The sequence below is a fragment of the Molothrus aeneus genome, chromosome 4 (assembly GCF_037042795.1).
Source record: "Molothrus aeneus isolate 106 chromosome 4, BPBGC_Maene_1.0, whole genome shotgun sequence".
In the NCBI taxonomy this organism is placed as follows: domain Eukaryota; kingdom Metazoa; phylum Chordata; class Aves; order Passeriformes; family Icteridae; genus Molothrus; species Molothrus aeneus.
In genome coordinates, this window is record NC_089649.1 from 4,165,074 (window position 1) to 4,189,170 (window position 24,097).

The 24,097-nt window shown below is 44.0% G+C and overlaps 1 protein-coding gene across 5 annotated transcripts in view; it reads left to right on the forward strand.

Moving 5' to 3' along the window:
• Window positions 1–23,581, forward strand: part of ELF2 (E74 like ETS transcription factor 2) — a 34,474-nt gene extending 10,893 nt beyond the window's left edge. For 4 of the 5 annotated variants that reach the window (XM_066549436.1, XM_066549439.1, XM_066549440.1 and 1 more), the window contains 6 exons: window positions 16,150–16,263; window positions 17,237–17,410; window positions 18,328–18,414; window positions 20,728–20,920; window positions 21,285–21,638; window positions 21,867–23,581. In XM_066549436.1, the coding sequence (XP_066405533.1) occupies window positions 16,150–16,263; window positions 17,237–17,410; window positions 18,328–18,414; window positions 20,728–20,920; window positions 21,285–21,638; window positions 21,867–22,494 (1,550 nt within the window). In that variant the 3' untranslated portion in view covers window positions 22,495–23,581. Of the gene's footprint in view, window positions 1–9,582; window positions 9,658–16,149; window positions 16,264–17,236; window positions 17,411–18,327; window positions 18,415–20,727; window positions 20,921–21,284; window positions 21,639–21,866 lie in introns of those variants that run through there. The other variant, XM_066549438.1, reaches the window with a different exon arrangement.
• The last annotated feature ends 516 nt before the right edge of the window (window positions 23,582–24,097 follow it).

Sequence of the window (24,097 nt, forward strand, 5' to 3'; positions counted from 1 at the left end):
TAACTAAGATATGTATTTAAGTATTGCCAGTGTAGACCCTGATTTAATTGTTTTAGTGACTCTAGCATCTTGTATGAATAGTATTTTTCCCCTTATTTTTTTATTAATCATCAAAGCACCAAGTACAAGTTTGGGATTGATTTTTTTCATCACAGCTTTAAGGTTAAAGAAGAAACAAAACTACTATTTTCAAGAAGCTGAAGTATCATTCAATTTGTGAACTGTCACCAGATTTTTAAATTTTATGTCCTGTCAGAAATCCTCCCTGTGGTAAAAGCTGAAAGTCTGTTTGGATTCTAAAACTCTTATTGCCACAGGGAGTGGAGGATCTGCATGAAAAAAATGTGGATGTGAAAATGACCCTTTCCAGGATGGAAGAATATTGGGCTACAAAGAGCAGGAAGTTCAGATGAAACTATCCTGTAAATTGATAGCCATTCTTAAGGAGGAGGGAGGATGTTGAATCAACAGGGAGTTTTTGCTTAACTCTCCCCCAGTTAAAGCAATGGATAAATAAAATACTTAGTTTAGGGAAATCATCTTCCTCAGAGGAACTTTCAGATTTCTGGTTACACAGTTATCCCCATGGGAATCAGCTTTGCATCTCTGTGTCCAGTCTCTAGTTACTGCCTGTCCTTCTTTCTGTCTTCATATGTCTTCCCTTATTATGATTGAAACTGCTTCCTTCTGATGTCTCTTACAGAAATTGGAGCCTGTGAACTCTATGGTTTTTCAGATAAATTTCCACAGTTAAATACAATCTACTAAGAACTTGGTATTATATCTGGTTAGAATCTGACCTTTGCGATTATGGGGTGTGTGTGTGTGTGTGTGTGAGGGATAGATAAAACAGTGTGAGAATTCATTCTGGCCAGACATTATGTGATTAAATGCTTCTTAGAGAAAATGAGTTAACACAAGCATCTGATGTACTCCTTGTTAGTGCTGACATATCCTATTGACTGAATGTCATTTCCTTACACTGACAGCTCAGTGAGAGCTTCACACATACAGAAAGGGCATTTGCTTTAGAGGACAGTGCTGACAACAAAAACCAGAGTATGGACATGGTAACAACTTGATTAAACTCTCATTGTGAGTTGGCACTGTCTTCCTCTGTTCCCTTGGGTTGCAGTTTGGAGACAGGATACGACTGAACGCACCGAGCTCGTGCCCCAGCAGCTCCTGTTTATCCATGGATGCCCCCGTTATAGGGGGCTCAGAATTCCTGTGCTTGCACAACCAAGCAGTCGGGGTCTCAGCACTGCCCAGCTCAGTGGCCAGTGATGTGTCTGCAGTCAGGGCTGAATGGCATTGGCTGGGGTTCCTGGTCTGAGGTCACATCCAACCTATCCTTGCCTCACCTGGCGACTGCTTTGCTTTTATTCTAGAGGAAACTAGACTAGCCACATTATAGCAGAGGTGGCCTTGGAGTCCTAGCAAAATAACAAGTATGTACTTGAATATCTGTGTAGAGGCTTTGCCCCAGTCGGTCCTTGATGGGCTGCAGCTGCCATGCCCTTAATTGGGCTGCAGCTGTGACCAATGAAGAGAACTGGGATAAAAGGGGGTGGGTTGGCCAGCCAGGGAGAGCCTTGGAGGAGCCCTGGACTGGGTGAGAACAGCATGCAGAAGCAGGAGTCTGTGCTGTGAGGATCTGCAGCCATGAGAATACACCGAGGAGGTATGGACTTGAGAGATCTGATAACAACAGCAGTGTGGGACTCTAGAAATAGAACAACAACACCACATTGGGTTCAGTTATGGCCACGTTTATCTGGGCAGCTTCAGAGCAGCTGCAACATTCCCCCAAGAGCTAAGATGAAGCCTATTTGCTAGATAAACAAGATGAAACTTTGCTTGCTCTACTGCAAGAATTAGATGCCTCCTACGCATTAATGGGGTAAGCGTTTGTCCCTTGGATGTCAACAAATTTTATTGTACACACCGTATTGCTACTGCTATTGCATCCATGTGAATCCTTATTTTGCCAAGAAATCCATTGAACTTTTTGTAGTCAAATGTTGGTGACAGTGAGGCAAAATCATTCCCCTCCTATTGCGAGTGCCATTGTGTAGTGCTTGGAGCACTTGTGCCAAGGGTATATACATCGTTGTTTTCAGTAACATTCCGAGTTCAGAAACAAAGTGCAACTGCAACTTAGGTTTTATGGCACCTTTGTTGGTGTTCTCTTTTTGGAGAAATTAAGGAAAAGAGCTCTACAACTGCTGCATGGACAATAGTATTTTAACATCATGGTAACAGCTGGGTTGTGGTGTCCAGTTCTTTCTAGATTTCAGGTTTCTGCCTTGTAGCGTTCAGTGCTCCATTCTTACTGAAAGCATGCTGCAAGACCAACTATTTTGTAATAAAGTTTAATTTAATTACGGACTTCAGGCATAATTTTTATTTTTCTGAGGCTGATGTGAGGCTAATTCAACCATTTGCTGGTGTGGGGCATTATGGTTTGGAATTCAGATGCACAGATGGATTTTCCTCCAAACTCCCTACTCCATTTGCAGCTGGGAGTGAGAATTTGTAGGCTGTTACTCTGAAGACCCAGCCACAGCATTTTACTAATGTAAGCTGAAAAACTGGGGGGTTTTTACCTTGAAATTAAAATGCAATGGGACATCCAAACCCATTATGGTATGAGTGCACACGAGTGTGTTTATTGATCAAAAAGATAGTGAAAAACTATTGACAGTGGTAATTTTTAAAGGTGATCTGCATATTAAAAAGGAGATTGTAGTTGACAGCAAGCTGTAGGAGGGGAATAAAGCCGTGTTTGTTAAGGACGTTTAGTCCTTAAAAACGTTCAGTGGACTTAGAGAATAGATGCTTGTTGTTATCAGAAATGCCTTAAGGACTTCAAAATGATGCATCTGGGACAGAGAAATTGCTCAAGTGTGGCATAGTTTATATGCCAGTCTCTTGCCAGTCTCAAATACTGTTAATTTTGTAAGATAATATAGACTGCTATGCAAATACCTGACCTATCATTTTCTAATAGACTGCCCAGCAAAGAATTTCCTTATAAAGCAGGCAAGTGTAAATATTGATTGTTTATGGGTTGGTAGTGTGGTGTTTTATTTTTTTCAAGACAGCTGAATTTTCTTACTCTGCATGCACAAGTAATAATGCTGAAATGTAGACACTGGCTATTTTGATTAAGTGTTTTTCAGTTTGTCAGAAGTAGTGCCAAATCCCGGGGATACATTTGGTTTTTTCTGTTTGGAGTCATTAATTGCTGTATGGATAGTGACATCAGGACCCTGAGTTCACTCAAAGGCACAGATTGTGACAGACTTTGGTGTTGTTAGACTTCAGATGGTGTAGTCAAGAAAATGAGCTTGGCATGGTCATGGACCACCTTCCTCAATATTTCCCTCTATCTTCCAGGGACACTTTGTGGTTATTTTGCTATTTGGACATTTTCTACTGGTGGATGGTAATGATTATGTTCATGTGCTGATAAAACAGATGGCTGCATCGTCTTGTATGTTTTCTGGCATGTAACTGTGAAAATGCTTCTTTCTGTTGTTACCTTTGCAATGCAGTAATAGCTATGAACAGTGATGGCCTGCTGTTGAAGACAGCAGCTACTTCTATGATTATTACATCAGAATTTCTCTAGGATCCTGGGCAAAACTGACCTTTCTGTAACTTTAACATTAGTAGATGATTTGGGCACTTGGGACAGGGCATGCCTGGACTTCTGAAATTACTTGCAGCTTTTTGAAGTGGTTGGTATTTCAGGATTATCTCTGTTATCATTTGCAATATCTTGTGCAGACTGCACATACTGCCCTCAGACTGTGATAGGTTGATGCTGGCCAAATGCCAGCACACCCTTTTCTTATAAAAGAAAATAATTTATTCATTTTCCTCCTTAAGTATAGGAGAGGGAAAGAAAAGTCATGGGGTGAGATAAGGATTAGAACAAAAACACTTTAAGGGCAAAACAGCCTTTAAATTTTGAAAGGTATAAAGAAAAAATTATTAATAGAATTCAAGAGGATAATGAGAACTAAAAAGAAGTGATTAAAACACCTTCGCCCTCTCCCACCCCCCCCCCATTCTTTCCTTCCCACCAATAGCACAGGGAGACAAAACATAGCATTCTTAGTCAGTCTACAAGTCTTTCCTCATTTCACTTAAGGAGAGGAGTTTCTGGCTGTGCTGTGGGGTCTTTCCTACAGGAAACAGTTCTCTGTGAACTTTTCCAACATGGCTTTGATTTTCGCAGCAAACAGTCTGCCAGGAACCTGCTTGCAACGTGAAGTCCCTTGCCACAAGTGCTTTCCGTGGGCCATTTAGCTTATGGGGTGCAGTTTTTAAGGATAAGTAGTGTAAAAGCAAGGGTCCTTTTCCTCTGTTTCTGAAAGCAAGGGTTTTCTTTCTCTCTGTTCAAGCCTGTCATCTGATTGCAGCTTGTCAGCATCCACACGCTCCTACAGGAGTGCCTTTTTCTCATGGGCTGTGGGTAAATGCTGCATCCCTGCATGCACTCCGTGAATTACAGGGAAACAGTTTGTTCTGTTCTAGTCCTCACCACAGCTTGCAGAAGAATCTCAGCTCCGACGTCTGGGCACCTCCTCCTGCCCATCCCTGTTTTGCACCAATCGTGTCAGCCGGTTGTTCTCCTCACCTGTCATTACCTTTTCCTTTTCTCTGACTCGGGAGACAGTTGCTGTTGGTAGCCTCGTTTGTTCTCAAGTCCTATCGGCTGAAATGGTTTTTACAGAGCTCTGCAGCGCTGAAAGGTCGATCTTGTCCAGGCCCGCCTCTGGGGAATCGCTCGCCTTGCTTCTTTCTCTCGGTGTTGGTCAGGTGGGCTCGGCCGGCCCTGCACAGCCTGCGGGCTCCGTGCCTGTTCCTCATGCGGGACACTGAGAAAGGAAAAACCGCTGCTGCTTTTGTCTTTGTGTCCGCAGCATGGCTGGTTGAAAGCGGCTGAGTAAGTCAAGTCCATTGCGAGCCATGCCGAGAGAGCTGCAGCCGTGCCGGTTGTGCAGCTGCTCACGGTGTCAGGCCTGGCGGCCGCGCCGCCACAGGCACCGGCGGCCCCTCCGGGACGGGCCCCGGCTGGCTCCCCCAGCCCTTCGGAGAGGACAGCTTCCCGCCGTTTTCCATTCTTAAATGTGTTATCACAGAGGCGTTACTAGCTTTTTGCTAACTGGCTTAGCAGTGCGCTAACTCTCAGAGCCAGCCAGCGATTGGTTTTGCCCGACACGGAGGGAGCTGCTAGCAGCTCCCCACACAGAACCACCTGCGTGGCTTTTTCCCTCTCCACCACAAATCAATTAATGCCAAACCAGCACACAAACCTGTCACAGACATCTTTTATGAAAAATCCTTTCCTTAGGATTTTGCCTCCTGAGAAGCTGAGAGGCCTCAGGAACAGAATGTAAACAATGATTATCTGCTGCTGTGGAATGCAACAGGTGCATCTGGGATTGGTGTCATGTGGTTGTTTCTAATTCATGGCCAATCACAGTCTGCTGGCTCAGACTCTCTGTCCGAGACACAAGCCTTTGTTATCATTCCTTCTTTTTCTATTCTTAGCCAGCCTTCTGATGAAATCCTGTCTTCTATTCTTTTAGTATAGTTTTAATATAATATATGTCATGAAATAATAAATCAGCCTTCTGAAACATGGAGTCAGATCCTCGCCTCTTCCCTCATCCAGAGACCCCTGTGAACACGGTCACACAGATTGCCATCTACCCTCCACTTACTTAAGCTACCTCAAACAACTCGCCTCTGTAAGAATAAGCAAGTGCTTTATGATAATTGCCATTTCCCAGGGTAGCTTTGTCTTACTGGAATACAACTGGAATCCTCTGGGGCTAAGAGTAATGCAATGCACACAGTTTTTTCTTTCTGGTTAATTATTGGCTGTCAGTGGAAGGAGAAGGTGCAGTTGGAAGGCTGTACTTTTAGCATTTCAAGCCACAATGCTTGTGGAGTAGTTTTCCAAGAGAAACTAGTCGGGAATCAGAGACTCTTTTCATCATATTTGTGGCAATTGTAGGAAACGCAACTTTGCGGAGGAGACTGTGGGAGTGGAGAGTGACAATTCCCCTATAAGCCCTGAATGCTCTGTTAGTTTTGAGAACTGTTCAAGGAGGTGCTTAAGATAATTGATGATTCTATTCCAATCAAAGTCTGCAAATCTGATGAAATGCACGAGTTTTTCATATTTTGAATTTACATGTGCTGTTTTGGATGCAGTTAGTCACATCCAGCTGCGTTTTTTTTAAATTGTCTCTTGGTTTTTCAAAAGAATCTGAATGAGGTTTTAACTGGTGTATATTGCAGAGAAGAAGTGATACATTTCCTTTATTGTGAACAAAGTTGTCCATATCCCCTATGAGCTGATAGATATTTTACTCCTGTCTTTATACAAGAATGGAAATACAATTCACTTGTTTTGCAGTTACTTAAAGCTTATGACAAACAGAAATGTAGTAACTAGAAGCATAATTTTCAATGGTAACATTGCAGCTTATTAAACATTTTGACTGGGTTTTTTTCCTGGCAATTAATAAATGTAGCATGAAGGTCTACCTTGCTATCTTAACAGCTCAACTTGCACGCTAAAAAATTACACTTAAGTTTAGTCTGTGTATAGTAACAGTAAAACCAAACAAAAACCAGTCAACAATAAACTAGGGTAAATAAACATGTTTCTGTCTGACCAAGAGTGATGCTGGTCCAGAATCTGTTCCTCTACATTTTTTTTTTTTTTACTTTTTTCATGCCAGAGAAATAAAATTTCTGCAATTTCCTGTGGCCCTGTTCCATTACAGTATTTCTTGCTTCAGTGGGCCACCCACTGAGTAGATTGTGTAGCCCTCTTTTTTTAGCCTAGAAAGGAGGTTTTAAAGAGATTAAAAAGTTAAATGCACATTTACTTTTTTCCTGTTGACTTTTTTTCCCCTGAAATAATAAGATTTTATTAGCATGACAAATCAGTCAGCATTCATAAAATACTGGAAATAATATAATTTAAAAAGATGAAACTGCAGGACTTTTGGAGAAAGTTGCATTCCTCCTTAAAGACAGTGTTATGCTTTAATATTAATATAGATAATGTATGCACAGGTCACTTGATAATTTGCTGTGGCTTTTTGCATATTAATCTTGAAAGTGCACAGGCTCAGGTTCTTTTCATTTCCAAGTGATGGGAGTCCCTTGGGCACAGAGTGATATTCTCTCGTGTATGATCAGAGAGAGGGAAGAACCAGAGCACTGGTGTGCAGCTGTTCAGGTCCATTTCATGTGCACTGGCCAACATTGTGCCAACTCTGTGCTTGCAGTAGTAAATAAATGCTGCTTAAGAAACTGATGTTAAATCAAGAACTTCATGTTCAGTACTTTTTGATTTTTTTTTTCATTTTGGACCTGTGAGGTTTGTCAGACGTTACGCAGTGCCCATTACTTGCATGCACTTATTCAAGGAGTCCAAACATCTCAGGCAAAACTTTATTGGGTCAAACACTTGACTGAAAGCTGCCATCAGTAAACAATCCTCCCTGAATTACACAGCAATCAAAAAAGGAAAAAACTATGAGTGCACCTTTTCTGAAGTGTGGTAGTGTGAATTCCTGTTGACATGGGTGTGGATCTTCAAAGGCATTTATATCTCAGTAGAGCTTTTGATCTGGATCTAAACAGACAAACTTGTAAACTGTATTTTATTGCTTGGAGTGTGGGTAAATTGTAGTTTTTAACAACAGGAGGTACACACGAGTGTGCACAGTGACAGGACTACAGGGTTATTCCAGCACTCTGTACATAAGCTGAAGCTATGGTGTTGCTAAACTGCTTCCACTTCCACCTCAGGATGTTCTAATGAGCTACTATTAAATTTGATTGCACATAGAGCTGTATGCCTGCCTAAAATGCCTTTTCTTGTCCTTGGGCTTGTCTCCACTAGGAAGATTTCTGCTGGAGAATACAGCAGAGTCCCCTAGTGGAAATATGCTGATGGGAGCAATTCTTGTTAGCGCTGCCGTTCCACCTCTCTGAATAACAAAAGCTGACAGGAGCACTCTGCTGTTGGCAAAGCTGGATCTGCGTGAGAGCTTTTTGCCCTCACAGCTGGCGAGGTGCCTTTTTTGTCCGTGCTTCTGGCCGTGCAACAATCTTGACGGGCAAAATTTTAGCACAGACCTATCCTTAGGTATCACGGCCTCTCATGAGTGTGAGAGTGAATGATGTTGCTTGCAGGTCTTGCTCTTTATCTGATGAGGCACTGAACAAATTTAATTCCTTACACCCAGGAGTAGATGAGTGCTGTCTACAAAATTCCTGATTTTTTAATTGTATATTATAAACATTATCTATAAGTACAGTCATGAAAATGTATTCCTGTAATGTCTTGAGAGTTGTAGTGGAGGAATGGTATTTGTCAAGCGTTTGAAGCACTGAATTTACCAGCTGGAGTTGATTTTTGCTGGATACTATTTTGTGATTTCGGTGCTGGGGAAAATTGTTTCCAAATTGTTCCTTCTGCTCCAGGTCTTAGGACTACTGAAACTTGAGAAGGGAAGAGATTGTGTAGTCAGATTGCAGCTGGATCCCTTCACCTTGTTTTAATGGAGCTGTGCAGATGATGTGTGCAAGGAAGGCTCTGTAGGCAGTGAGTGTGAGATCCTTAACACTGTAGGCCTGCTCAGGTGTGTGGTTTAGTGAAGGAATCCCTGTGTGTAATTTCCATCCGTAGCTCTGTGTGAGACATACTCGGCTTTTCTTGGCCCAGCTGCTCTTTGTATGCAGCTCTGCAGTTTTTCCCTGGGAGTCATTGGTGCATGGAGCGGGTAGGCAGTGTGGAGAGCGTCTTCTCCTGACTGGTGCCTCTGGCCAGGGCTGTGGCCTTACTGACACAGGTGTTCTTCAGGGGAGAGAGGATGACAGAGGATGCAACCTTAAAAAGTGGGGGTAGTCCTTTGGGTTTGGGGTTTTTTTTAATTAAGAGAGCAATGAAACTTTGTTTTCACCCTACCAATCTTTTCAGAGATGAAGGATGGATGGGACCTCTGGCTAACGGGAATAAGCCCCGTTCCTCTAACGGAGATAGGGTGGATTGCAGGCGCGGAGCTTTTCCCGCAAGTTGCTACTGACAGAGGTGCCCCGGGGACGTGTCAAGGAGAAATCTTGTTCATGCGTCAGCGGTCACCTCGGTGAGGACTGTCCGGGTTACACCGGCAGGCGGTTTAACCCCGGGCTCCAAGCGCCACCGGGGCACGGCGGTGCGGATGGCCGGGGGCTGCGGAGAGATGGAGCGGAAGGCGTTGGTGGCGTGCGGGGCCGGCCGGGCCCTCGGGCGGCTCCGGAGCGGCGCTGCCCGTGCGGCGGGGCCCGGCGGTTCCCCCGGCCGCGGTTGGCCGCGCGCTGCGGCGGCGGGAGCCGGCGCGGCACTTCCTGTGTGGGGCGGGCAGCGGAAGGACCGCGCGCGCCGCCCCGCAGGAAGCGCTCCCGCCGCCGCGCGCCGTGGCGGTGAGCGCTCCGCCCGCCCGCGGGAGCGCGCCTCGCCGCCGGCCGCTGCGCGCGCCCGCCCGTCAATGTGAAGCCGCTCCGGCAGCGTAAACATGGCGGCGTCCGTGCATGAGGGGCCCACGAACCAGCTCGACCTCCTCATTCGGGCCGGTGAGCTGCGCCGCGCCGGGCCGACGCGGGGCGGGAGCGGGGACGGGCCGGGGCGGGGTGGGGGGGGAGGACGCGGCGCACGTCGCGCTCCGGCGGCGAGCGGGAGGCAATGGAGGGCAATCAGGAAGTGATCACCTTGGTAGCGGCCGGCCCGCGGCACTTGCCTCCCGGCGCTGGCGGCGCCGCCGGGAGTTGCGGCGGGGCGCGCGGAGGAGTTTAGCGGGGCTGGGGCGAGAACCAGGAAGTGCGCGGGGCTGTTGTCCTCCCGCCTTTCCCGGCCCTCTCCTCGCCCCGAGCGCTGCCGCCACGCTGTCTGAGCGGGCAGGCCGAGTGCCGCCGCGCACCGCACGCAGGGCCGCGGCCCGGTCTCCCCCGGCACCGCACCCCCGCGCGCGTCCCCCGCTGTTGCGGCGCCTGCCCCCCCCCGCCCCCGTGCCCTTTTAAACTCCGCTCCGGCGGCGGGGCGGGAGGAGGCGCCGCCGGCAGGGCCGCGGCCCCACGTGCGCGACGCGGGGGGGCGGCGGCGCCCCCTCCCCCACGCGCGCCGCGTAGCGGAAGCGGCGCGTTCCCCCGGGGCCCCGCGCGGGGGAGGCGGGGGGCGCCCGCCGCCAATGGGCGCGCGGCGGCCGCGGGAGTGGCGGCGCTGCGGGCGGGCGCGCGCGGCACCGGGGCGAAGCCGACTGTAAACACGGAAGTGGCCGCGCCGCCGCCGCACGTGGCCGCACCTGCCTGCGGGCGCCCCGGGCGGGCGGCAGCGCCGTCCCCGGCAGCCCCGCAGCCGCGGCGCGGTCAGGAGGAGCCAGGCGGCGCGAGTGCCGTGCCCCGCCGCCGGCCCGTGCAGGTGCCGCGCTCTCTCTGGCCGCTCCTCCGCACCGCCGGACCTTGCAGCCGCCGGGCGCAGCCGCTGCCGGGGCGTGGGCCGTCTACCCGAGCTGTAGCGCTTTTTCGGGGTGCTGTTTTGAGTCCTGCGTGGTTCGGCCTCTTTCCGTTCTGTTCTATCTGTCTGACAACAGGATACTCCGGTGATCGCAGGACTTGTCTTAAAGTGTGTGGTAAAGCCCTGGAGAACGAGCAAGGTTACAGCTGACCCAAACCTCAAATGCAGTGTCAAGCATTCAGTTCTCCACCGAGGTTGTACTAGATGTGATTTTATTTTTGCCTTTACGTCACAAATCTGAACTTCTAAAAGTAGTCCTTGGAGCCATAAACAGTACAGTGTATAGCATTATAGGTAATGAAAATTGTGCAGTAGCTGCACATGAATTTTCAGGGATGGTCAAGCTTAGTACTGGCTTTGCATTGACATGGCAGTGGGTTTTTAGAGGCCTAAAGATAAATGCTCTGTCGATTATCAGTGTATTAAGACATCTTTTCAGAAAGGGCCAAGTCACCTTATCATCATCATTTATTTTACTTCATGTGGAAAAATACCCAGGGTTTTTTGGAGGAGGATGACCTACCCCCCAGACATGGGAAAATACGCCACAAAGCAGTGAAAAACTGTGCTGCTGCATAACAGAGTAGGTCCTGAGCATTCTGACACCTGGGTCTAGGATGGAGCAGTAGCTTGGCTTTGCCAGCGGAACAGCTTTGATTGCTGCAGGTCTCAGTGAGTTGTTTTTGACTTTTGATTGTCCGTGAATAGAGAACGTTAAAGTAGTTGGTCATTATGTCAACACCTTCTTAAGTCACTGTACCTAGTTTGCTTGAGAGCCAGCCCTTAGATAAATAATGAATGACCTTTGCGTTGCTCTTTTTGATGTCCTTTGTCATACTAACCTCATTAGCCCAACAATTCACTCCTTTTTTTCCATATTTGCCTTGCAGTGAGTGATACCTATGCATATCTAGTATTCCCACCATCATACTATCAAGATACCGTAGCTGTTTACTTAGTTTTGTATGTAGATATCACGTGGATTTAAGTGAGGAAATCTTTATCCTAAGGAATTATAATAATTACAGTAATTACATGTTGCTTTTTCCCATGGCTGCTGGTTTCAGTGTTGACAAAATTCAGTGTTTAATAACTATGGGAAATAAGATGGGCCAAAATTATTACTGCTTAGAGTTCTCTTAGTTGCCAGTTGTAGGAGCAGCTCCTGAATGACTTTACAAAGCTCTGTTTTGGCTTTGCAGTTGATATTTCTGTCAATATTGGGCTGATAACATAGGGCTCACAGTGAAACAAGTGTTTTGAGATGGTTGCTCTCATCTTTGTTATTGATCTGCCTTTATGCAGTGGGTTAGGCATCATCCTTAATTTGGGTGCAGCTGAGAGTCTTGGACAGAGGCAGGCTCAGGGAAATATTGAAAACCCCCAGATACTGGTTTTTGGTTTCTGAATAAATGTCTGCCATGAAACAAGCAGTAAACTGAAGAATGCTTTCTTTTCCAAGTCAAGTTTTGCATACAGGAAGATTTCTGGGTGTTACCTATAGAGGCAATTCAACTGCTTTTAATTAAGATGTTGTTTAAGCCCTCTCACTAACTTCCACTGCTGCTTTTAAATGCTGAAACAAAATAAGCCCATGAATGCCAGTAAACTTGAATGAGGTCTGTTAATGTATAAGTAGTGACTCTTCTGAGTGCCATGCTTGGAATTGTGAATTCTTCAGTGGAATGTTGCTGCGATTGCCTGATAGCATTAAAGGGGAAGCTATTGCAGGTGCCACTGCAGTGCAGTGCAAAAGAATAAATACCATTTTGGAAATTTCAGTAGATCTTTTCAGTCTCATGAATTGCTTTCAATGATTTTGTTAGCCTTATGTTAAAAGGGGGGGGACATTGTTCCCAAATGAGTATGTTGCCACTATTTTTTTCTGTAAATCCAAAGTACAGCCCTTTCAGGCTTAATTACCAAGGTTAGTATTTTGTAACAGCTGTTGAGAACCTTGAATTATCTACTATACACACGATTTGGGTAGAAAGTGGAGTTAGCAAACATTAGGCCAACAGTGAAGATAGATATCAACTAGCCTACTTACCTGTTTACACTTTATATCTGAATTTGTTTTTTGAGGTTTTTTTCTAGAAATAGATCACAATTTTTAAATTTCTAAAATCATGTGCCGAGGACTCAGATTCTTTAATAAAAGCAGTAAGATGAGATTTGATTTTAAAGAACGGAAGATACGTGGTGGTCTTAGCTCTCGTGTGTTCTAGATCAGTAAATGGCAGTTCTCTTGTTACTCAGTTAAAACAGTGTGGAAAATTTGCTTCCATCCACATGAACAACTTTGCTTCATTTGGGCAAGTTACAGTTCTTTCTGAAATGATTGTATAATACAACAGACCTACACCTTGAATTGTTTACTGGAACAATACAGTCTATTTTAGCTTTGGGGTCTTAAATATAGTTGACAGCATAAATATAATAGAAATAGAATTGGGCATTTTCAGAGAAATGGGTGACACACTTCAGTTTTTTATTAGAACTGTGACACTTGTATATCAAAGGCTTGGGGAGTTGTCATTTTTAATTGTGGAATCCTACTTGTTTTGTTTTCCTTTTCTCCCCGTCTTTTTTTTTTTGTGAGAACTGTTGTGCTACAGGTATAATTTAGTTGATGACACTTGATCTGGTCATTTGCAACACGAGCTGCCTGTTATTTTCTTGCCCCTTCTCTGAGAGAGCCTGTTCCCTCACTTCATCTTTTATGATGGGTTTCTTAGCTGGTTTTGGGTACCGTGGCTTCTCTCTGAGCACTCTGACATCCTGTCCTCTGTTGGACATTTTCTAGCATGTCAGAAAGATATTTTACATAAATTTGTGCTAGGGTACAAATTTCTCTTTTTTTCTTTCCCACTGTGTTGGTGCAGTAAGCATTCCCTGTGAGGAAATGCAAACTCCTGATGTTCACTGGGTAGACAAATGCCTCTAAGGCTAAAACCATGCACTGGCTAAAGGAGAATCAGTTAGCTGGGAAGACTGGAGACTTGGTAATAGAACTGAATTTAGTAGGTGTTTTAATAGCTGTCCTTTTGGCAATGTTAGATTACTTTGTTAGCTGCCTTGATAGACAGACAGCATGTGTTGTTCAGCCAAAGCCAGAAGTGTTACTATTTTTTGCTTGGTATTTTTTAGGTGACAGTCTTAGTGGAGTCCCAAGTAGCTGCCATGGGAAAAGCATTTGTGAAGTGTGTGTTTTCAAGTGTCAGAGGCTGTTGTGGAGTAGGCAGTGCTGTTTTTATTGGGAGCTGAAGGGTTGCTTAGGGGAGAGGTTGAGTGGCTCCTTTGCTTTCCTGTTACAGTTCTGCAGTCCCAGTCCCTGATGCTGGCTGTGTTCCCTTTTCCTCCACTCCGGTCCTTCAGCAGAATATCCTAGTGCTGGAGGAGTACATAGATGGCTTTCTGCTGTGTTTCTGCTAAGTACCTCCTAGCTGTGCTGCAGTATCTAAACTGTTCTCTGTAGCTAAGTTTTGTATGCTTTTAAGCATTTAGGGGGTAGTGAATTCAATACCCTCTTAAAATTGAAATTTGTCATCTGAGTTTGAATTTCTTTACACAAGTCCTTTATATACTATATATATACTATCATTATATACATCATTATATACTCTACTTTATGTAACCCTAATGGCACAGAAGCAGCTGTCTGGTTGGAGAAGCTTTACTGACAGGCTTTGAATCTTATTGCATGCATTAGAATAATAACATATATACATACTGATTTGGACTTTGTAATTTCAGTAGTGTTGTAGAATTTACACCTTTTTTATCAACTATCTGAATCTTGTTCCTGTGTTCTGGTAATCAGTGAAAATTTTTATCAGGTAGATGAGGGAAACTTAGTAATCAAATTGTGTGCAGCTGAAACTTTTGTTTAGCAAGAGAAATGTTTAGTCAGAGGGTTTGCTGCTACAGGAGGGCTGCTCTGTTGCAGTGCAGGTGGTCAGGGCTCGGGGTATAACCAAACAGCTGCTTGGCGAGGAAACACTTGGCCCAGCACGGGGAGCATCCAGGGTCTGCAACTGGGGAGAGGGGCTCATGGTTGCCACTGGTTATCCAGGGACAGAGTGCAAAAAAGGACCCTTCTCTGGTTTTCCTGTGCTCTTAGGTAAGGTTGTATTGTTCACAGCCTGGGGTGAGGCAGTGTTGGCATGTCAGCCTTAACAGGCATCTCGTGTTCCAAAAGATAAAGCCCTCTAAATAGCATCCCAGTGGGCAGCAGGCTGCTTCAGCAGGAGCTTTGTCACCTGTAGGTTTGCATTTCTGCATCTTCCACATTTCATCCACTTGCAGCTCCTGGTTGATCTGTTCCATCTGCTGGCTAGTAGATTGTTCAAGTTTTTAATCCCTGCATTTGTACAAACTGCAGTGTGCTGGAAGGCTTCCCCATGTGAGCCTGCGGGGAATCTCTGTGGATCTGGCGTTTCCTTCAGTCAGAAGTAACTCTGGCTTTATGTTCCCTGCTTTTCACTAAACAAACCTCGAGTTATTTCTTAGACTTGTTCAGTAACAGCATAGGTGCCTTGCAGTTTTTGTGGAGAGTTATTCCCAAATGCTCTTTAGTTCAGTGATACTAGAGCTAGGTGGCTCTGCTTAGGCTAAAGATAGATCTCCTGGTTGCTGGCTGCCTGGCTGGAGTGGTTCAGCCTAGAGCAGATGGCCATAAATGGAAAGAGCAAGTGAAGAGAGACAGCTCTACCTTGGCCAGAGTGTGGGTAATGGGCAACAGGTGTTCCTGCAGTCACCGCTGTTCCAGACCTCTACAAGGCTGAGGAATATGGAGTTAGCTTTGCACAGAACTGGAGTTTTGCATGGTACATTGGGGTTTTTGTGTTGGTGCTGTGATCTGCACTGTGTCAAACTTCACTCTGCTCTCTTGAAGTTACATTATTTTTGATTAATTACTTTTCCTAAATTTTCAGAACTTGAAAAGAGCAGGTTTTTTTACCTTCTTCCCTTAGTTTTTGCATAAAGCACACTCTTTATATATGTTTGTTGTGCTTTGTGGTTTTTTTAACAACCAACCTGCTAAAATGAACTCAAAATTATTTTCAGTGTCAGAAATCAAAACAGGATGTATGTTTTGGAAACTAGTCTTGTATTTACATACATGTATATACACAGACATGTGTATGTACATATTTATGCAAAAGACTGAAAATTTGAAGAGGTGACCTTTAGATTTTAATGGGATAATAGTTGGAGATGGTACTACTTCTCTGTTCTGCTGCATTAATTTGTAATCATCCTCATCTGTTTTTTTTCTGGTTAATTGGAAGGCAGAAGACAAATCTCAGTCTCTTTCTGTAAGCTCTTGAACTCCTCATGGAAATGAGCAGCTTGCTTGTGAACTAGGAATCTAATCTAGGAAGTGACAATGTCAGTTCTGCTTGTCTTACGTCTTCCCTAAATATTTTTGTTGGCAGGAAGGTATAAAGCTTGTGGTTTTCATGTTAAAGGTTGAGAAGTGTAGTTGTACAGGGGTACATGTGGACTCCTGTAAGTAACCTGTTCTCATAGTTTTTTGTGTCCTTCTGCAGTAGAAGCATCCGTTCATGGCAGCAATGTGCACTGCACAGATAAGACAATTGAAGCTGCAGAGGCCTTGCTTCATATGGAGTCTCCTACCTGCCTGAGAGATGCCAGGAGTCCTGGTAGGTCAGCCACAGTCTCTGCTCTCTCTGGGAGCCGTTTCTCCTTCTACTCATCACTACAACAAGCCATGTGGGAAACCTGGTTCTCTGAAGAGCTGTATGCTGTTTCAAACATTTGCCTGCATATTTCAGAGCTACTGATTTGTTTGAGTTTTATGTGATTTCTCCACCCTGCAACACGTGTACTTACAGGTTAAATCATTTATCTGAGAGGGTTTGTTGGGAAGAGATAGCTAGTAACAACATATTTTAAATGAATTTCCCCCCCCTAAACGTCATGGAATACTTTTTCACTGTGCAGGTGCCAGAGCTCTGGCACAGACTGGCCAGAGAAGCCATGGGGACTCCATCCTTGGGATACTAACAAGTACAGGATCCTGGGCAACCAGCTCTAGGTGGCACAGCTTGAGCCTGGAGTTGGACCAGGTCCCCTTCCAACCCCAGCCCTTCTGGGTTCTGTGAATCTGACTTTGTAAATTGCTGAAATAAAGAGTTGTTTTAAGGGAAAAGTATTTCTCTTCATCTTTCCATTTTATAAAGAATACCCAAAACCCATGTGCTGCACAGTGTTACCACTCTGAAAAACCAAACCTTAATGTTGATGGTTATTTAACTGATGTCCCTTGTCAAGTTATTTAATATATGTTGGATGAAATAGTGATCAAACTGAAATGCAAAAGTCACAAAATAGCAAGTGGAGATCAGAGTAATGATCTCAGATGGAGCTCTAATTTGTTTAAAACAAGTTGAGTTTGGTTCTGAAGAATCTTGGTGTGGTACTTGTTTTTGCCTAAAACTACTGACAAGTGTGCATGTTTTGGGGAGTTGGATTGATTTTCAAGGTGACAGGATTTTGGAGCAGAAGCTTTATACAGTGTTGCATATGCTTTGTTTAAAATCATTTTATGTAAGATACATTAAAATAAAATCAGGTAGAAACTTCATCAGATATTCTTTTTTTCTTCTCTTGTAGTGGAAGTTTTTGTCCCTCCTTGTGTGTCCACCCCAGAGTTTATCCATGCAGCCATGAGACCTGATGTGATCACAGAAACCGTGGTGGAAGTGTCAACAGAGGAATCTGAACAAATGGATGTGTCTCCTGTTCCAGCTTCCCCTGATATCCACGAACCCATGAAGAAGAAAAAGGGTACATATGGCTCTTCATAGGAGCAGTCTCACAGTTTGACTTGTGTTGTCCACTGCCATGGCTGGTGCAGTTGGTACAGGGGAGCATGGATTGGATGGTCTGAGCTCTGTGCTCAGACAGACAGATTGATGGGAGTCTGAAATGTGAGTCTGCATCAGGAATAAAGAAGGAGCAAGAGAATGGGCTTGGACAAGCCATGAAGGAAGATGGTTTCTGTGTTGTGTATTGTAACACAAAGTGGAGAAGAGTAGAGTGGTGGGTAGCCACTTTGTGGAAAAGGTGGGAATATTTGGTGAGATGGTAGACTTGGGCTTCATGCAATCAAGCAACAGGGTAAATACTAACTTAAACATAAATCAGTTTACACAATCATTATCAGATCTTATTTGTGACATTTTGTCTTTCCTGTCTAATTGGCATGTCTTGGAGGAGAAACAATTCAGAAGAGTGTTTGGTTTCTAAGCATTTTGCTGTCCCATGAGAGGTTGGCACCTGGTAAGGTTGCTCTCTCTGGTCCAGCAGTTTTGTTAGAGGCATCAACACAGTTCACATAGCTTTAGCAACATTGGTTTAATAGTTTCCAGACATGCTGAGATAGAATATTTACTTGTAGTTTAGAGGGAAACAAATGCAATGCAGTGATAAAATGATACAAATCCAAGATCTTTGAGTCTTAGAATTAATAAAAATGCACTTTAACTTGTCTGTAATTGAGTGAAATCTGCCTATGAAGTAAACAACCGAATGGTAATTACACTGGATGTGCAGTAGTGATCTAAGAATCAAAGTTTATCCATATCTGTGGCAAGGAAACAGCAGGGGGGGAATACACAAACTGCTTTTTTCAGCAAAGGCAGACTATAAAATTTTACTCTGCATATGATTAATACTTCTTTTTCCCCATGTGTTACGTGCAGCTGGCCGTAAACCCAAGAGCCAGCAGTCAGCTTTACCTGATGGCTCTCCAGATCTAGGTATAAAGAAGAAACCTAGAGAAGGCAAAGGTACATTTTTCCATTCATTGAGTCTTTTAAAATAAGCAGTGGATCTGCATGGTATTTATCACAGGAAATGTGCATATCTTTTAAAACGTGATGGATGAGATTGTATTGATTTTATTAGGGTTTTATTCCATGTCTTTAAATGTGTTTGTACAAGATTTAGCACAAGGATGTATCTAGGATGTGCTCTAGGAGTCTCCTCTAGTACCCTCCACAGTTAATAGGTTTTCTCATTTTTTATTTGCTTTACTTTGTGGTTATTGACTTCTGATGTCTTTGGTGTTATGTTTCAACTTAGTGCTACACACATGATTTATTAAGCTACTGCTGTAAGACTTGTTTTCAAGTAGAGACAGCACATGAGCATTTAGTAAGGTGATGGTTGGAAGGAAAGGTAATAAGGTTGGAAGTGTGATTTTTGAGTTAATTGACAAACTTCAGTGGGAATTTATTTTTTGACTAATAGGTTCAGTTTAGTTTAAGGAGAAAAACAAACGATGATGTGTTTCTGTGTTGGTTGAGTGGAGAATTATGTGCAGAAGAGTTGTAATGTTTCTCCTGATAAATAGAGGTTCCTTTCTTGGGCTGCAAGCCCCTGCTGCTCATTCAGCGGAAGACAGACTGGGACATGAGCTCACCTTTGGTTTCCTTTGGGGTGGTGTGCCATGTATCAGCTCTTCCCTGAGTGCAGGTGACACATCTGGATCCTGCCTCCCCCTGGTGCCCTGGAAGTTGTTGTGAGGTGTTGCTGTAGCTGGGAGTGACAGTTTAGTGACCGGGAGCAGCAGCATGCTAGCTGGAGCAGTGTGCAGTGCTCAGCTCCACTGTTACTTTGACATTTGTTTAAAAGCAAGGTCTCTGCTGTTTACCTTATTCCTTATCTGGCTACAGCTCCTGAGTCATCAGGTTTGTCAGGAGGGCAAGGAAGAATGGGACTGACTTCATGGAGATGTTTGCTCATGGAAACCGGTGCAAACACTAATTCAACTTCCCTACAGTGCCCAGAGTTGCTTTAGGTTTGGTGTAGCAGTGGACTTCAGTGGAGATGACAGATTTTGTATCTGCTATATTTAAAAATACATCTTGTTTAATTAATTCCTTTTTCTGTAGTCTTCTTGACTCCCTGTCTTGCTTTCTATTTCAGGTTTTAGTATTACAGCTTTCTGTTACCTGAACAGTCCTTTCCAGTTGTCCCAGGTCCTAGTTTCCTGGACAAATAATTTGAAAAAGGAGGCCTGTATTTCTCTCTGTTCTCCTTTTTGTGCTGGTGAATTCAGCTCTACAGCTTCTTGTTTTATAAAGTGGGAGATGGTGCTGCTCTCTGGTTTTCAGGAGATTTTTTAGCTTTCTTCTAAATTTATTTCATTTCTATGGCACTTCCTAATGACCTACTTATATCTCTTGTTCTCATGAAGTATCTCATTCCATATTTTGTACTACAACTGGAATAAATTAATTTTTTTTCTTGATGTCCTGCAAAATATTTTGTTAACTGGATTTAATTTTTGTTATTACTTATTTTAGAAAGCACTTGCAAAGGTAGGCTATTTCATATGCAGCATGGGTTTGGAAAAGCAGGAATTACTCTACAGTTTAGTACTATCAGAGTTAAGTCATGGAGAATGAGAGATGATTGTGCACATTTGGAAAGGGGATCCCTTGCTGGCATTCCTTCCTTTGTGCATTCTGGATGCTTTCTGGTGCGAAGTGAGGCAGCTGTAAATCTGATTTAATTGTGCCCTACAGCTTATTTATTCTCTTGTAGTTCCTGTTTGCTTTCTGATCCTGAAGCCCACTTATGTTTTTGCAACAGCTCTCGGGAAGGGTTAGAGCATGGGGTGCCAGCAGTTAGTGTGAGAGTCCCAGATCCCTGACAAACTTAACTACAGTTGAGATGGTTTGTTGCTGCTGGCTGTATGCCTTTTAAAAATTACTTATTTGTATCCTCCTGTTTTGCAGTGTCATAAAATGTACTGGCATTTCATGTGCTGTTTAATCAAATAGGAGAAGGAAATTCTAGCACTCGTCCGGCTGCATAGATAGGTACAGACTTGGAACACCCTCCCATGCTTCTTTTCAAGAACTGTACATGGGTATTGGATGGAACAGGCAGGCTCCTGTGCTGTGTAGCTGATCACTTGGAGTAGCTTTTTCAGAATGTAAATATTCATGGAAACTTCACTAAAGTTAACAGAGTGAATGATTATGTGCAGGTTACATCCTCTGTGCAACATGGCTTGTAATGCAGGTGATATGGAGAACTTCCTATTGTCTTTAAAAGTGGTTTTCTAACACAAAAATGCTTTCTGATTGTAGGAAATACAACATACTTATGGGAGTTCCTGTTGGACCTTCTTCAGGACAAAAATACATGTCCTCGATATATTAAATGGACTCAGAGAGAGAAAGGAATCTTTAAACTTGTGGATTCAAAAGCTGTCTCCAAACTCTGGGGAAAACACAAGAACAAGCCTGACATGAACTATGAGACTATGGGAAGAGCTCTGAGGTAAAAACTCTTAGATCCTTAGGTTATCTATTCCAGTTTAAAATCTTATTTTTGCCCATAGAAATAGAATGGTTCTGAAACTTTAAAAACTTTGCCCTTTTGCAGATTTAGCCTTCAGTCTTGCAGTCCCTATAACTTTTTATATTAGCAGTAAATTTGCGATTTTAGTTCCTGAAGTGTGTATTTGAAAGGTAAGATTTTTACAGGTAGATCCTTCAGATGATTTGCCAGTGTGTTCTAACAGCTTCTTTCCATACCTCCTTACACTGTAGATTTTACTGTGATTACTTCACGTTTTCTTGTTAGCACAGAGTGACATTTTCTTTAAAATGTTGCTTAATACTTAATTGTACTTTCCTTGCAGATACTACTATCAAAGAGGAATCCTGGCTAAAGTTGAGGGACAGAGGCTTGTGTATCAGTTTAAGGAGATGCCAAAAAATATAGTTGTCATAGATGATGACAAAAGTGAGTCCTGCAATGAAGATTTGGCAATGCCTACAGATGAAAAGTCCCTGGAAAGAGTGTCTTTATCTGCAGAAAACCTTTTAAAAGCAGCGACCTCTGCACGTGGAGGAAAAAATTCCTCTCAGTTGAGCTGTACCAGAACAGAAAAAGCAGTCACCAGAGTTGTGAATATTGCCTCACCAGTTCATGACACATCCTCATCTCATCCTTCTACTACCACTGCTACTGTCCCAGCAACATCAGCTCCCAGGTTTGTGTTAATGGGGCTGTTGAATTTACCAAGTCCTGTTGCTAGATGTGCAAAAGGTTGGGGTTGGGCTCTTTGTTTGCTGGTTTGGCTCTTTCATTTTTTTGTTACGGTTAGGTTTGTTGTTTTTTAAGAACCAGTTAAAAACCTGTCTCTCTGAGAACTGCCTGTCCTTGTTGTCCTCTGTGATGGTGCCGTGTTTTGGCCTAAACACACACGTTTATCTTGTAGGACTGTTCGAGTGGCAATGCAAGTGCCCGTTGTCATGACCTCCCTGGGACAGAAAATCTCAACTGTGGCAGTGCAGTCAGTAAACGCAGGGTCACCCTTAATAACCAACACAAGTCCAACCACAGCAACAACTCCAAAGGTAGTAATCCAGACAATCCCGACTGTGATGCCAGCCTCTGCTGAAAACGGAGACAAAATCACAATGCAGCCCACCAAAATCATCACCATCCCTGCCACGCAGCTCACGCAGTGTCAGCTGCAAACGAAAACGAGCCTGTCTGGCTCGGGAAGCATCAACATCGTGGGAGCCCCGCTGGCGGTGCGAGCGCTGACGCCGGTGTCCATAGCTCACGGGACGCCGGTGGTGAGACTGTCGGTCCCTGCTCAGCAGCCCTCTGGCCAGACTCCTCCCAGGGTCATCAGCGCCGTCCTCAAAGGCCCCGAAGTGCCCTCAGACACAGCCGCGTTGAAACAGGAGTGTGAGGTGAAAACGCTGCAGCTGGTCAAAGAGGAGAAGCCAGCGGATGGAAGCAAGACTGTAACCCACGTGGTAGTGGTTAGTACACCCTCAGCTATTGCCCTTCCTGTGACAATGAAAACAGAAGGAATCATCACGTGTGAAAAATGAAGAATGGGTTTTTCTTCCAGCATGGACTCCTGACTGTTACGGTTTTGAATATACTGACGTGACTGGGGGAGGGATGTGGATGCCACCACCAAGTCAGAGAGCTGTGGAATGTTAATAAACATGCATATGTTCAAGACTTACTGGAAAAAAAAAAATTATTTCCCCGTGTTTCAGTGGGACTCAAACCACGCTGATGCGCTGATTAAAAACTGCCTCTTCCAGTTGGGGAACAGCTGAACCTATGGAGAATGAAAGAGAGAGGGACTGACAAGGGACCAAACAATTTCACTACGCTACCGGTTACCAAGCTACACTAAGACCTGAAACACTAAGAGGGAGCTGTGTGAGAGGTTTGCCTTGGTTTTTAGTTTTCAGGGGGAGAGGAAAGTCTCATTGTTACACAAATGGCAAATTTGATGCATTTTATGTGCATACCAGCGATTACTACTGTGTGCCCACAGTACTCAACTGGTGCTATGTGAAAAACTATGCTACTAGGTGTTGTAGGAAGTGAAATAAAGGAGATTAAAGAGCTTCTAAAAGAAGACAGAGGCCTGGAGGGATTTTTGTATCATACAGCTTAAGCAGATTCAAATTGAAAGCCTTAGACTGATTTTCAGTTATCTTTCTTGAAATAAGCTAATGGCTTGTTTGTGTAAAGCTTTTTTATTAAAACAAATTTTTTAAAAACCTTATACCTAGCACAGTATTGTTATAGAATAACATGTAACATATTTTGTATGGTAGTTAAAAGTCTGTCTAAATTTCTTAATCGTGGACAAAGTAGCAGCAGGTTTTCTGCCTTCTGCTGTACCATGCCTGTTTCTCTCACTTAGCCTTGACATCTGTGCATACATTTCAGTTTCAGCTCTACTCTCACTTCAGAGGTCACGCCCAGCATGAGCTTTTGTCAGGTAGTTCTAAACCTGTAAATTTTTTTTAGTTGAAGTTAAGAGGGAAGTACCAGTGTTCAGAACGAACTATAATAGTTTGTATATTCAACATTTGAAGTATATTCTATTTTGTTGTACTCTTGTTTCAAAGTGTATTCAAGTAGGTTTTAATGAAATACAGAAAGAAAATTTAATGGTGTTTGGTGTGCTGTTTATTTTTTTCTTCTTCCTTTCTGCTAACCTGTTAACCTTCTTTTCTTACTTGAAATTTTCCAGGCATTCATCCTAATATAGATGATACAGTGTGCAATTTTGGGCCTCCTCCCTGCTTCAAGGGGCTGACCAGCTCTCTCACTCATTTCTGTAAATACCTGTGGAGCTTGCTGTAGCTGGTGAGGTAACTTCTGGCAGGGGTCTAGTTCCTAGGTGTTCTTAGTGTGGTGATCACACACATGAGCTCTGTGAGCTGCCCAGCTGCTCCTCCAGCTGCACCTGATAGTGGCTCTGTACTTCCAGTGCAGCTGCATGGCTGCAGGTGTAGCTTACCCTGATTCCAGGGGCACCACAGTGGCACGTGCAGCTGTGGGTACTCATAGCAGTCATAGCACATGAGTACCTGAGTAGTCAGGTGCCCAATGGACCCCCAGTTCCTAGTGATATGCCCTGAAAAGTCCTCAGGGCAGGAACTTGGGTCATCTTGAAATTTAATT